This window comes from Thamnophis sirtalis, unplaced genomic scaffold (assembly GCF_051295495.1).
Source record: "Thamnophis sirtalis isolate CommonGarterSnake01/CBP01778 unplaced genomic scaffold, rThaSir2_p1.2 scaffold_9, whole genome shotgun sequence".
Classification (NCBI taxonomy): Eukaryota; Metazoa; Chordata; class Lepidosauria; order Squamata; family Natricidae; genus Thamnophis; species Thamnophis sirtalis.
Window position 1 is genome coordinate 57,285,741 of NW_028261389.1, and position 14,726 is coordinate 57,300,466.

Sequence of the window (14,726 nt, forward strand, 5' to 3'; positions counted from 1 at the left end):
TATTTGGATAATTAAACAAACAAAAGCAAGCGAACAACCAAACTCAGACAGCACCAATGACTCCAAAAGAATTGGAAATAAGCCAACAAAACTCTATGGACTGTGGAGTCCTTAATGTTCTCTGAACATGGTTGTTTACTTGCAGACATTTCCAAGTTGGGTAATTAAATATCTGCAAGAAAACAATAAAGCTCAGAGAGCACCAAGATCCCTACAGTTCACCCTTGAGCTACAAATATTTTTTTCTATTGAAACTATGGAATTAATTTCTAAACTTCATGTACCCATATACATTGCTGATTTGGAGAAAAGTTCATGCTCTTCTTCCTCTCTGCATTACATATTTTCCAGATAAGCATATTTTTGAATTATATAGTCTGTATTTCCAGGATAGCTTGCTAAAATATTGAAAGCCTTTTCAAATATTTACTGACTATTGCTGATCAAGAAAAAAGACTTCAAGGAGTTCAGTGTTTAGAATGTGGACAACTAAAGCCAGACACCTGTGTAATACTTTCAGGATTCAAGACACCCACATATCCCCCTTAACATCCTGCTTTATGTGTCACTTTTATTTTGTGACTGCAACTTGCCTCTCCATGGCAGCCAAGGCATTCAAATTTATTCTCAAAATTTCACGTGTCTATTGGCTAAAATTATGCGCAGAGGCAGCCAAAAAAGCCTATGCAATCCTATGAATCTGCTTTCTGCATTTCCACGAGAAATTGTAAAATAATGGACCACGTCTACTAAATAAGGTACATCACAAAAAACAAAAAACAAACAAACAACCAATCTGGTTTCAAACTTCCACTCGAAAAAGTTATACTCAAGCAAACTTTATCATGCTATGAAATGCATCTGGGAATGCAGGTGTGTATAGGTGGGAAAAAAACACATTTTTTCCCCTCTGCGTCTTGTAATACACGGGCTTTATTGTATTTCTGTGTCAGCCAGACTGTGAAGATCTTTCATTTCTGATTCTGAAATGCAATTGCAAATAAATTTACGGTGGGCTGATTCGGTGCATAATCCTTCAGCGACACCGACACCCCACTCAAACAGACCACCGAGCCCTGCAATAAAGGATCCCAGCTGCAGAAATCAGTCAAGCACTGAATAGTGGCGAAACAGCTCCTGCTACCAGTGGTCTCCAACCTTGGCAACTTTAAGACTTGTGGACTTCAACTCCCAGAGTTCCTCAGCCAGCTGGCTGAGGAACTCTGGGAGTTGAAGTCCACGGGTCTTAAAGTTGCCAAGGTTGGAGACCACTGCTCTATACCTTTCACTGTGAAAGGAATGCTGCCTCTGGATATCCTTGGCGTCATTTTTAAACGAACTCAGTATTATATTCACATCCTTTCCATTTGAATAAAGGCGTATAAAACATATAGGTCTGCTAACCAGCCATATTTTTTGTGCGGGGAACCTTAACTTCCCTTAAGAAAAATGAAACCGGAAGTGTCCTTTCCTACCGATGATGCAACTACTCTACCACTTTTGCACATCTTAAGAATCTACAGAACGCATGCTCTGGCAGAACTTCGGCTTCACTCTCACGAGTGCGCATGCGCGCGGCGGCTAAAGTCCGTGCCACGTGAGACGATTTAGTTTGTCGCTTGAGATCGGGAAACGTCGCGATAGCTTATAACCGGGCGACCGAGCGTTGGATTCGATAGTGACCGTCGCTATGACCTCCGCGTTGGAAAACTACATCAACCGTATCCTTTTATTGGCTAGAAACGCTACAAACGCGGTGAAAAACACGCGAGTGCTGAAGGGTCGAAGCGGGAACGGGGTGGGAAAGGAAAAGCGTTGAGGGGGGCTGCTGTCTTATATTTCGCCATTTCGGTTTTCGCCATTGTTTCGCGCGCGAGGGGGGGGGGATGTTCGGCGGCCTGCGATTAGCTGCGAGGTCTGCCATTTTCTTTTTTTTCAGAATCGGCTCCGCTTGGATGGTTGGATTTCGTGCGAGGGGGCGGGCTTTGCTGTAGAATGAAAGCGACGCGCTTGTCGGCAGTGCAAATTGACTGGGGCGGGGGGGCGTGTTTCTTGAAAATGGAGCAGCAAGAGAAGTATTTGCCCATGCCGGCATCAGATTTCTGTGAGGAAAAGGCATAATTGCCAAAATGTTGGCTTTGAATGGGAAGAGATCCAGTTTCTTAAAAGGGCTTTTATATGTAGACGCGGTGGCTTACTGCAGTGGTCTCCAACCTTGGCAACTTTAAGACTTGTGGACTTCAACTCCCAGAGTTTCTGGCTGAGGAACTCTGGGAGTTGAAGTCCACAAGTCTTAAAAGTTACTAAGGTTGGAGACCACTGGTAGGGGCTAAGATGCTGAGCTTGTCAATCAGAAAGGTGGGCAGTTCAAATCCCTAGCGCTGCGTAATGGAGTGAGCTCCCCTTACTTGTCCCAGCTTCTGCCCACCTAGCAGTTTGAAAGCATGTAAAAAATGGAAATAGAAAAACAGAACGTCTTTGGTGGGAAGGTAACACTGTTCCGGGCACTTTCAGGGTTTAGTTATGTCGGCCACATGACCTCGGAGACAGCGCTGGCTCTTTGGCTTTGAAACGGAGATGAGCACCGCCCCCTAGAGTCTGGGACGACTAGCACATATGTGTGAGGGGAACCTTTATGTAGCATTAGCATGAGCTTACCCTTTTTATTTGGGAAGAGCGCACGTGCACACACACATACCTTAAGGTTATTCCTTGACATGAATTTTAGGTACTGTTGCTGTGATTACTTCAGATGGTCGGATGATTGTGGTGAGATTTCCTCTTAAACTCATTATTTTCTAAAATGTTCGATTTGTATTGAATGTGGGCTGTTGTGCTATTTACATGCCACCAGTGTTAAAATCTCATTTTTGCCCATTGTGGAAATAATTGTAGTGACGGCCTTGTGATTACAGCATGGATATCTTGATTTGCAAAATTAACTGTCAACCATTAATTAACCCTAACCCAATTTTGGAAGAAAAAAGTGTGCAATGAAATAAGTGGATATAACTGATTGGTCATGGTGGCCTAGTGGTTAAGACACTCAATGTTGTCAGCTTGAGATCCAAGTCCTGGGTGACCTGTGAGCTTCTGTTCTTGCTCTGGGTCGTCAATCCAGCAGTATGAAAGCATGTAAATGCAGGTAAGTAAATAGGTACTTCAGAGGGAAGGTAACAGCGTTCCATGCGCCTCACTGTATATTCATGCTGGCCACATGATCACAGAAGCGTCTTCAGAGAATGCTGGCTCCATCAGCTAGGAAACCAGATGAGTACTGCCCCCCAGATCACACTTGACTGGAAAGGAGAAATCTTTACCTTTTTAATTGATTGGTGTAATTGATTACTCACTGGTACGCAAAAAAAATCCCAACAGTCCAGACCTAGTTTGATGTCAATATATAATTTATTGTTATCTATCTCATTTAAATATGAATTGCTGTTCAGATTTTTAAAGGTTAAAAAATAAAGAATTGTAACAAATATGCTTTATAAATGATAATGTGATAGATTGCATTTATGTATTTATTTCAGGGCACTCTCAAGGGCTTTGATCAGACAATCAATTTGATTTTGGATGAGAGCCATGAAAGAGTATTCAGTTCTTCACAAGGAGTGGAACAAGTAGTATTAGGATTATACATTGTGAGAGGAGATAATGTGTAAGTTTTATCCTTTTGAAATTAATGTAATCCAAGCTGCAGTTAGATATGAAATCACTTGTTATTTGAGAGCCTATCTGGAAACAAGGTTATTGGTATCCCTCTAAGCTGTGGTTCCCAAAAGTTTTCCCCCCATTACACCTCCCTTTAGTATAAGGTATACACCTCCCTTAAAAATCCAAATCAAATGAACAATTAAAATCAGTAAAATGATAGTTTGGGAAAGATGGATGTATTGTAGCAATGTACTTAAAAGGCTTTCACAACTTCCCTGAACTCTCTCTACACATCTCCAAGAGTGGTACCTCACAGTTTGGAAAGCCTGCTTTAAGGTTTTTCATACTACTCCTCATAGATGAAAATTCATTTTCCTTTGCCCCTTTCAGCCACTTGCATACTAATATTTATATAGAATTTCTTTATAATCCAACCCATATGCTTTCTTTATTCCTCTGTTCATTAATATCTCTTGTCTAATATTCATAACCAGACGTTATTTCTTAAGCAGCTAAGTCATGCCAAAGTTTGATATTCCCTCTGAACCTTCTGAATGTTTTCTTAAACTCACTTTTGTGTACATGTATATCTAAGATACAGTGCTGAGGTAGTTGCTGCCAGAGTCACAGTGGATGACTCTGCTTAGTGCTTAACTGTTTAAAAAAGCTTCTAAAAAGTGCCCTCTACAGGAGGAGGTGGGAGAACCACATGCCTCATTTAGTCTGAATTTATGATCACTTGAGCAGAGTTACGCAAGGGTTAAAAACCAAAAAATTCCTTAGGTAGATGAGGCACGTGGTTCTCTTGCCTCCTCCTGTAGAGGGCATTTTTTAAGAGGCTTTTTTAAACAGTTAAGCAGAGTCATCCATTGGGGACTCTGGCAGCAGCTAACCCAGCCTGACCTCAGCAGCTCTTGCCTTTTTCCTTTTACATTTTCATCATGACAGACAAGAGCAGAGTTGAAATCCTCTGTGAAACAGCTGGAAAAGGTATGTGGGTCGGAAGGAGGGGGAGGAATTCAAAATTAATGTAATTTGTAAGTAATTGTAATTTGTAAGTAATTTTTGTGTGTGTGCGTGCTTTTCTTCACTCAGAGGGAAGGAGAGGCAGGGAGGGCAACCCGCCAGCTTTATTTCTCTGTGTCGGGGAAGCCCGGCCGCAAAGGCGGGTCTTTTACCTATGTCTGCTGGCGGGCTGGCACTTTCTTTCTTGAAAGCGGCTTTTGGCTGCTCCGGCGCTTTTGCCCGCTGTCAAGAAAGAGGCTTTTGGCCGCGCCGGCGCTATGTTCAACATAGAAGCGGGTCGGACATAGCGCCAGCGCGGCCAAAAGCCTCTTTCTTGAAAGCGGCTTTTGCCCCCTGTCAAGAAAGCTGCTTTTGGCCGTTCCGGCGCTATGTCCGACATAGAGGCGGGACATAGTGCTGGAGCGGCCAAAAGCTGCTTTCTTGACAGCGGGCAAAGGCCGCTTTCTTTCTTTTTGCCTCACCAGCCATAAACCTCACCGCACGTCACTGCTAAGATAAAAAAATAATTGCTTATTTTCTTTTTTAAAGTCATTTTTGCACAAAATACTTTTCTGTATTGTTGGGGCAAGTTATTATCTCCAAGGAGTATATTTATGTGATAATTATTTCAGTACAATCCACATGGGCTAGATATTCTATCCTCTTGTAGAATTTCATTTATACTTTTCAGTTTGCTGCAAAGTATGAAAAGAATATTAAGTAGAAATAACTATTTTTGTAATAGAATGCAGAATGCAGGTTCTGTTGATATTTAATTTAAAATACATATAACTAGAGCAATCAAAATTTCTTTTTCAGAGCTGTAATTGGAGAAATAGATGAAGAAACAGATTCAGCCCTTGACTTGGGAAATATTCGAGCAGAACCTTTGAACTCAGTTGTACATTGAAAGACAAAAGAATAAGGACTGCTTTACATAATTATTTATACAATGGCATGACTCCTTTTTAAAATTTGCATAATTTGGATCATTTATACTTATTTTTTACTGTTACAGCTTTATGTAAATTAAAGTATACATTTTACTACTGACTCATGTATTTAGAATGCCAACATGGCAATCGGAAAAAGCAACTTTAAAAACCAGAGTATTATATCTTAGAACATAAGGAAATGAAAATTCTAAACTGCTAACACAAAAGGAATATTTTGCTGGGAACAACATTCAGAAAAACCATGATTTTAAAATTTTATTAAATAAATCACATTAAATACAAGTGTACTATAATAAAAATATTTTTAATTTCTTAAAAAATGACTTGGCGGTTTGTGCCATTGTAATTTATTATGTCATTTTAAACAATTGAATGTATTCATGTTAGGATGATTTGCAACATTATGAATGAAATTTCCCTTTCCATCCCAAACCTACACTTTCAGTGTACACAAGATCCTTCTAATCTTCCATCTAAGCTGCGATTATGAGACAGAATTCCACTACCGGCTATCATTCTTCTAATACAGCAATGGCGAACCTTTTTTGGCTTGCGTGCCATAAGTGAGGGGGTCGTATACAGGTGTGCCTCACCCATAATGCAATGTGCGACACCACCTCCCAGTGCGCATGCATGCACTACAGGCGATCTCCCCCATCTTTTGCATGCTTTTTTCGCCCTCCCCAGGCTCCAGAGGCTTTATAGGAGCCTGGGGAGGGCGAAAACAGCCTCCCCCCACCCCCTGGAAGCCATCCGGAGGCTTCAGAGACCTTCAGGAGGCTTCCCTGAAGCCTTCAGAGCAGTCAAAACAACCCTCTGAGCAAACCGGAATCCGTTCCTGAACTTTTGGTTTGCCCGTAGGGCCATTTTTCTGTGCTCCGGAGGCTTCAGGGAAGCTCCTGAAGCCTCTGGAGGGCCTTGGGGTGAGGGGGGAGAGGCTCTTTTCGTCCTCCCCAGGCTCCTATAAAGCCTCTGGAGCCTGGGGAGGGCTTTAAAAAAGGGTGAACTCAGCGAGCCAGTGCGGGCATGTGCGCTGGCCAGCATACATCTGTGGCACGCGTGCCATAGGTTCGCCATCACTGTTCTAATGAATGGAGCTGCTAAAAGTTGTGATACATCTTGGGGTGTGTGTAAACTTCCTATGTGCTAATGTTCAAATTAATAGAATTTCCAGAAATTGTAAACTTAGGACACACTATCACTAGAGTATATGCTATATCAATGGCACCTGATACCTTACAGCACCAGGGCACCACCTTTAAAAAATAAACAGTAGCCTGAACCATTAGTTCAAGATACAGAAAATGCTTGAAATTTTGTTATAATCAAATCATCAGTGCATTTTTAGCACTACTTAAAAATACAGATCAGATTTCTCTTGGCACTACTGCTGTAATGGCATATCAGTATAGGATGCCTAATGCTGAACCTATGTAAAAGTGATTAACAGAAGTAGAAATGCCATGTATATGGAATGCATTTGAGGGCATAAAGTAAATGTATCAGAAAAACAGTAACTTACCTGACAACATGCAAATTAATTAAAAGTACAAGAGCAGATCTAGGAATGACTTTTTAAATATACATATACAAACTTAACAAAGGCAGTTTTATAGGTCATAGGCTAGTGTGAATTAACTAAAGAAAAAATATGGGGGTTGTGAAAAAAACAAAATAGGGACCACAAGACTATTAAGTATTTTTTGTACATAACAAGTGCACTGTGCCAAATATGCATCCTATTGAAAAGTTAAGTAATCAAGTCATATCTACAAGTTTGCAGAGTTTATTCAAATCATATAGTTTTTCTTTAAAACATCTAGATACTCCTGTTTTGCCTTGGAAACTTCATCTTGGTCTATATCTGATTTTGTTGAAGATCCATCAACTGATCCTACAGGGGAGACTCTAACAGATCCGGCATCAAGTTCAGCTTTAGCTGAAAAACAACAGTATTTTTTACAGGTTTCATAATATCTGCTGAAGAGACAATGATATCAGAATGCCAATTTTGACGGATATTATGAGCAATATTTTCAACTGTTTATTTTGCTATGGAAGAAAAAAACAGCGCTCTATATATAGAGCAATAAACCCAATAATGTAGAATTTCTGGAATGCTTTTAATTGAGACATTCCAATAGAAGAGAATACATGTAGCTCAGGACTGAATTGTGAAATTCTTGGTGCTCTGAGCTTGTTTTTTTATTTGCAGGCATTTCATTACCCAACATCAGTGCTAGTGAGTTATTTGCTATATTTATATACAGGGAGTTGTATGTACAGTATGTGGGTGCGCATGTGCGAGTGCACACACACACACACACAAAGGTCTACTTAATAGTAATCTTACATAGTCGAGTAATGAAATGTCTACAAGCAATGGCTTCGAGCACCCTGCCAGCCAAAAGGGGGCCTGTGGGCAACCCCTGTGCAGCCTGTTTTGGCTGACAGGGTGCTGTAGGAGGCAATCCAGGCCAAAAATGGGACACATGGGGGCTGCCTGTGGCCTTCTGTGCCCTGGTTTGCATGGCAGGGAGCTGCAAGAGGGCATCCGTCCCATCTCCCTTTCACTCCCAAACTGGCCTGCGGAGGACAACTACAATGCTGATCTGGCCCTCCAAGAAATCCATTTTGACACCCCTGCTCTAAAACAATTGCTTATAATATTTCTATGATCTAATAGTGTATCTAAAATATTAGATACTCCCTTTTTTCCTTCTTATTTATATTACTTTGGGTATTATACATTAGAACTATTTTTCTATCATGTAGATTAGTTTACTGATCAGCAGGTAATGGGTTTTATATTTTTATGTTCTAGAAATAAATTGCTAAAGCTTTTACTGTGGCCATATTTAGGTTCTAAAACCTAAGGGTATCAAACTCGCATTGTCACATGATGTATTGGGACTCCCTCCCCCCTTTCACTAAACCAGGGCATAGCCAGCATGTGATGCATCTGGCCCACGGGCTCACACCCCTGTTCTAAAATGTAAAGGATGAGGTACAATGTCTCAAAATTTCAGTTAGTATTTTCTTGCCGGCAGCAGGATAGGGGTAGGGAAACAAAGTAAACAGCAGAACAAGTTTCAAATTGTCAGCATATAATTTGCTATTTACCTTGGTCCAGTTCTTTTGTGATTCTTTTGTCTAATTCCATCCGCATCTGAAATTATATTTAGATTACGGTTGAAATATTACTAAATATAAACTACAAATACATAAACACAGTATCACTTAATAAGATATTTTAGCAAATTTCACATAGGTTTCTCTCTTAGTTTTTAAAAAAATATCCCAGCTTTCAATTAGCATTGATCAAAATGTTACATCATGAATTAGCATTAAGGAATCAACACTTGCTAATAATACAATATCCAATCGAAGATAGACTTCACAGATGGCTTAAAATGCAAAATCAAAATGTTTTGACTAAGAACAAATCTGTCTGCATGTGTGTATATACATATGTGTGTGTGTGTGTGTGTGTGTATGTATATAAAATCATAGATTACTAAGAAGTGCAAATAGGCAATTAAAAAAAAAATGTAAATATGTATCTTTACAGGTGCAGCTTCCACACTGGTTGTGATTGCAATTTATATGCACAAACTGCACTACAAATACACCTATGTATTTTCCTTCTTTGTATGCTTTGTTATTTAGTGTTATATACTAAATTGCATTAGGAAAAACACAAGTCTTTGTTAGTTTCTGGCAGCGCTTTTCCATGAATTGATCATTTCATGTGATTTGTCAGGATGAGGAAAATCTGATTTCAGAATAATTTCAATCATCTTAGAAACATTGGCAAATATCCTGTAGAGAATAACTGAAGAACCAGTGGTACCAGTACTTGCCATGGAGCTAACGAGAACTAGCTCACTAGGATTTGGAGTTCACTTTATTTTTACAATCTGGATTAATTATTTTTCCATTAGCTCACACAACATGTCACAAAGTAAAGTACTTCATGGAGCTGCAGATTTTGCATCTGGTTGCACATTTACGTATCTAAAAGTCATTTTTCTGGCCTATGTGGGAACTGAACAACCTTAACACCAGATCTTCAAAGGAATATCTTGTTTTTAAATGAATAAATGTGGAATCCACTACAATATCTTCCTACTGTTGGCTGAAAACTAGGGAAGTTTTTCAAATACCTAAGAATATAAACAGTGTCCTGCTGGATTGATCCAAGGTTCATCTAATCCCACCATCTGTTCTAATAATGGTGAACCAACTGCACAAGGAAGTGCACTGGTCTGCCTGCAGATGGCATTCAAAGACAATACTGCCATCAAGACTAATAGTCATTGGTCCCCCGACTTCCATGAATGGGTCCAATTGAAGCTGGCCCTGCTAGTAGGCAGCACCACATCTCACAGCACCAGGACCACATTATCAGTGAATAAGACCAATAATGGGTTGAAGGAAGGTAAACTGCAGCCTAAGGTAAGCAAGGCAAATTAACTAATAGGAATTTGATATATTGGATGCTGTCACCCTTTGAAAACTTACAACTTGGGTCCAAGATTACCCACAGAATCTTAAAAACTAAGGATGCACAGCTAAGATTACCGTATTTTCACGACTATAAGCCGCACTGAAAATCCTAAAATAAAAAACCGGCAGTGCGGCTTATAACCCGGTGCGCTTTATATATGGAAAAAGATTGAAAATCTCTCCATCCCGATTTTACGTTCAAACTTTAAGCTCACACATGTCCCTTGGGTCTCTCCCTCCCGATTTTACTTAGTACGCTCAAACTTGAAGCAGGCACACGTCCCTTGGGTCTCTCCCTCCCGATTTTACTTAGTACGCTCAAACTTGAAGCATGCACACACATCCCTTGGGTAAGGTGACCAGTGTACATAAAGAAAAATAAAATAGTAAGATAGTGGGATCCTTGCTCACCAAGCTCAGAAACCAGCGATCCCACGATCTGTCCCACACCTCCTCTTTCCCTAAGAGGTGGTGGGGAGGAGGATCCTTGCCCATCAAGCTCAGAAACCAGCGATCCCACGATCTGTCCCACACCTCCTCTTTCCCTAAGAGGTGGTGGGGTGGAGAATCCTTGCCCATCAAGCTCAGAAACCAGCGATCCCACGATCTGTCCCACACCTCCTCTTTCCCTAAGAGGTGGTGGGGTGGAGAATCCTTGCCCATCAAGCTCAGAAACCAGCGATCCCACGATCTGTCCCACACCTCCTCTTTCCCTAAGAGGTGGTGGGGTGGAGAATCCTTGCCCATCAAGCTCAGAAACCAGCGATCCCACGATCTGTCCCACACCTTCTCTTTCCCTAAGAGGTGGTGGGGTGGAGAATCCTTGCCCATCAAGCTCAGAAACCAGCAATCCCACGATCTGTCCCACACCTCCTCTTTCCCTAAGAGGTGGTGGGGTGGTGGATCCTTGCCCATCATGCTCAGAAACCAGCGATCCCACGATCTGTCCCACACCTCCTCTTTCCCTAAGAGGTGGTGGGGTGGTGGATCCTTGCCCATCATGCTCAGAAACCAGCGATCCCACGATCTGTCCCACACCTTCTCTTTCCCTAAGAGGTGGTGGGGTGGAGAATCCTTGCCCATCAAGCTCAGAAACCAGCAATCCCACGATCTGTCCCACACCTCCTCTTTCCCTAAGAGGTGGTGGGGTGGTGGATCCTTGCCCATCATGCTCAGAAACCAGCGATCCCACGATCTGTCCCACACCTCCTCTTTCCCTAAGAGGTGGTGGGGTGGTGGATCCTTGCCCATCATGCTCAGAAACCAGCGATCCCACGATCTGTCCCACACCTCCTCTTTCCCTAAGAGGTGGTGGGGTGGTGGATCCTTGCCCATCATGCTCAGAAACCAGCGATCCCACGATCTGTCCCACACCTCCTCTTTCCCTAAGAGGTGGTGGGGTGGGGGATCTTTTAGGAAACGGAATGCAGGCAGGGGGGGAAACGAAATGAACGAGTGGCCAGCCAGGCTAGGAAACGGAATGCAGGCAGGGGGGGAAACGAAATGAACGAGTGGCCAGGCAGGCTAGGAAACGGAATGCAGGCAGGGGGGAAACGAAACGAACGAGTGGCCAGGCAGGCTAGGAAACGGAATGCAGGCAGGGGGGAAACGAAACGAACGAGTGGCCAGGCAGGCTAGGAAACGGAATGCAGGCAGGGGGGGAAACGAAATGAACGAGTGGCCAGCCTGGCTAGGAAACGGAATGCAGGCAGGGGGGGAAACGAAATGAACGAGTGGCCAGGCAGGCTAGGAAACGGAATGCAGGCGGGGGGGGGGGGAAATGTTGCAAAAAAAAATGTGCGGCTTATAACCCGGTGCGCTTTATATATGAAAAAAGTTTGAAAAATTAATGTTAACTGATACTGCGGCTTATAATCCTGTGCGCCTTATGGTCGTGAAAATACGGTACTGTGCCAGACATATCATTCTGAAGATGCCTGATCTGGTCATGATGAAACATGCCATAGCTATACCCTATATGATATGCGCTATCTAATAAATAAGAATTCTGGTTAGGACTTAATAAACCTGTGTTCAGACAAAGCTAAAGCTGTATTCTCCTGCATTTGAATTTACCTAAATATTGTCTTGGCATCATTACAAATGTATTTGGTTAATGTAAGATTTGGAATGCCCTTTGTTTTATTTAGGCAAAATAAAACAAAGGCAGAAATCTAGGCAAATATTCTATATTTAGAGAGCCAGTTTGGTGAAGTGCTTAAGGCATTAGGCTGGAACCTGAGAAACTGTGAGTTCTAGTCCCAACTAAGACATAAAGCCAGCTCAGTCACTATAGGCCTCTCCCTCAGCCTTAGGGAGGAGGAAATGGTAAATCACTTCTGAAATCTTGCCAAAAAGCCTGCAGTCATCAGGAGTCAATACTGATTCAAAGGCACAATTTTACTTATTTATCAATATAGATATTCTATATTTAAGCTGCTTTATGATGTGTTTTAATTAGGCACTAAGTTTTATTATTTGTATTTTATAATTAATTGTTGTTAACCACAATGATAGACAATATATAACTCCAATAAATACTTTTCCTGGCTTTTTTTCCAATTTGTAATTTTGTTTATTTATTTATTTGTATCCCACTTTTTACAAATAACTCCATATGTTACAAATAACATCCAGCATACCTTCTCAGAAAGACTGTCCAGAAAGAGAAGGAAAACAAAATCTAACTTAATGCTACCTACAATTCTGCTTCAGTTCTTAATATATTTAGCTGCTCAGTCTTGTTTATTCAGCCATTCTTATCTCCTGAAATATATCTATAATAAAAAGGAACTTTACAATAATAATTTATTACATTTATATGCTGCCTACCTCTCAGAAACTTTGAAGTATTTAGAAAGCCAAATAAAAATATGGCCCTTTTTAGTTGTTTCTATGAGGATAGTGAGGTCAGAACACAGCAGAGGAAGTATAGCAGACATGCTAATAGTGCTGTTACATCTCTTTTAAAATCCTTTCTCAAATTCTGATTCTGAGTCATTGCTTTTTGCCAATTTTTAAAAAATGCTTATCTAGAATGAAAATAAATTTAGAAAGCTGTAAATCTGGGAAAATAGCTTATCTGTGCTTCAAGGGAGATAAAAGAGTGTAACTGCTTTCCCTCTAGATCAAGGGTGTCAAATTCATATTGTCACATTGTCATCACATGACGTATTATGACTTTTCCCCCTCCTTTGCTAAAATGGAGGTGGGCTTGGTCAGTTCATGAAACATTTGGGCTGTGAGTTTGACATCCCTGCTGTAGATATGTTTCATTAAATTACTTTAGTTTTGGTAAATTTGCATAGGAAACTAGCCATGAAAATTAATCAGGAACATAGTTCTATAGATCTCAATATTACAGCCATATTCTGAAATCATATTGATGTGCAATTTAGATTACTGTGGAACTATGAACAAGGAAATTCCTAATTAGAAAGTTAAATATGAATCATATCGAATTACTAAAATGACTGTAATTTTCAATTACTCTAAATATAGTAAAACACATTAAGTACATTACATAAATATGTTGTAATGGGTTATTTATGATTCTTTTATTCATATTTGTAATTTTCACTGCTACTTTCTTACAGTGTAATGTGCGGTATTTAACTAATCAGACAATATAATAGCTCAGCACAAGAAATTACATGGTATTCAGCAATACTGACTACACACCTTGTTAAGTCTCTGGTTGCAGAGAAGAGAAGGGAGAATTAGATTTTTGATCAAGGAGCTGAAGAAGTAAAGAGCAAGCCATAAGTGCATGGTTTTTGATGACAGAAATGAAAGTGACTAATCTACAAAGGAGTATCAGAAAAGAGAAATGTTATCTACTATGTGAAAAGAAATGGTAAACTACTTTGGAGGAACCAATCATGCATATTTAATTGTCCAAGAGAATTCAATGTGTCTTATTTCTAAATAAACATGTACAGTATATCATCTGTATGCTCTACCTAGAAAGCTGATTTCAGAAGACATTATTCATACTGGTCCTAATTAAAAGTAATAAGATATGTTAATCAAGATCAATGTTAACTATTTCAAACTTCAATGAGATTAAAACATGGCTAACCTTGTCTAGATTCTAGCTAGAATTTCTATCTAGAAGTATGCAACAATAAACTTAATAACTCTAAAGTCTTTGAATATTTTATTATCTTTCAAATGCCAATAGTTCAGCAACAATCTGCTATAAGTTGATTCAAGGTTAAAGAGTTATGGAAAGAGGAAAAAATCAAAACTTTTTCTAAATGATATAAAAAGCAAAAGAACTTATATAAGTAATACATAGTTTTTCATTATTTATTCAGATCTGCATTCTGACAAAAAATGTTATGGATAAACCAGGAAATGAAACCTATAAGGAAATTTGAAATATAATTTAGCATATAATCCGGAAGGTTCATATACATGTAAATGAAAAACATCCCTAATTGTAATTTAGTATAGAACTATTAAAATATTTATCAATCAATCAATCTAAAGTCTGCACCTCAATGTACTTAATGTACAGGCATATCGATTTATGCAGTAAGAAATGCTGCTCTTTTTCGAAGAGTCACCTAAACTAATCTTTTATAACTTTTC

The 14,726-nt window shown here is 40.1% G+C and overlaps 2 protein-coding genes across 2 annotated transcripts in view; one reads left to right on the plus strand and one right to left on the minus strand.

The window, feature by feature from the left end:
- The first annotated feature begins 1,587 nt into the window (after positions 1-1,587).
- On the plus strand, positions 1,588-5,711 carry LSM8 (LSM8 homolog, U6 small nuclear RNA associated). Its single transcript, XM_014069395.2, has 4 exons — positions 1,588-1,721; positions 2,729-2,769; positions 3,537-3,664; positions 5,485-5,711. Exons 1-4 carry the CDS (start codon positions 1,691-1,693, stop codon positions 5,573-5,575), a joined length of 291 nt encoding a protein of 96 aa, XP_013924870.1. The 5' UTR covers positions 1,588-1,690; the 3' UTR covers positions 5,576-5,711.
- Positions 5,712-5,850: 139 nt separating this feature from the next.
- The window catches only part of ANKRD26 (ankyrin repeat domain 26), a 100,070-nt gene continuing 91,194 nt past the window's right edge, over positions 5,851-14,726 (minus strand). The window contains exons 37-38 of the mRNA XM_087723646.1: positions 8,745-8,790; positions 5,851-7,560 (exon numbers count right to left, since the gene is read on the minus strand). Coding sequence (XP_087579772.1) covers positions 7,412-7,560; positions 8,745-8,790 — 195 coding nt within the window. The 3' untranslated portion in view covers positions 5,851-7,411. The remainder of the gene's footprint in view (positions 7,561-8,744; positions 8,791-14,726) is intronic.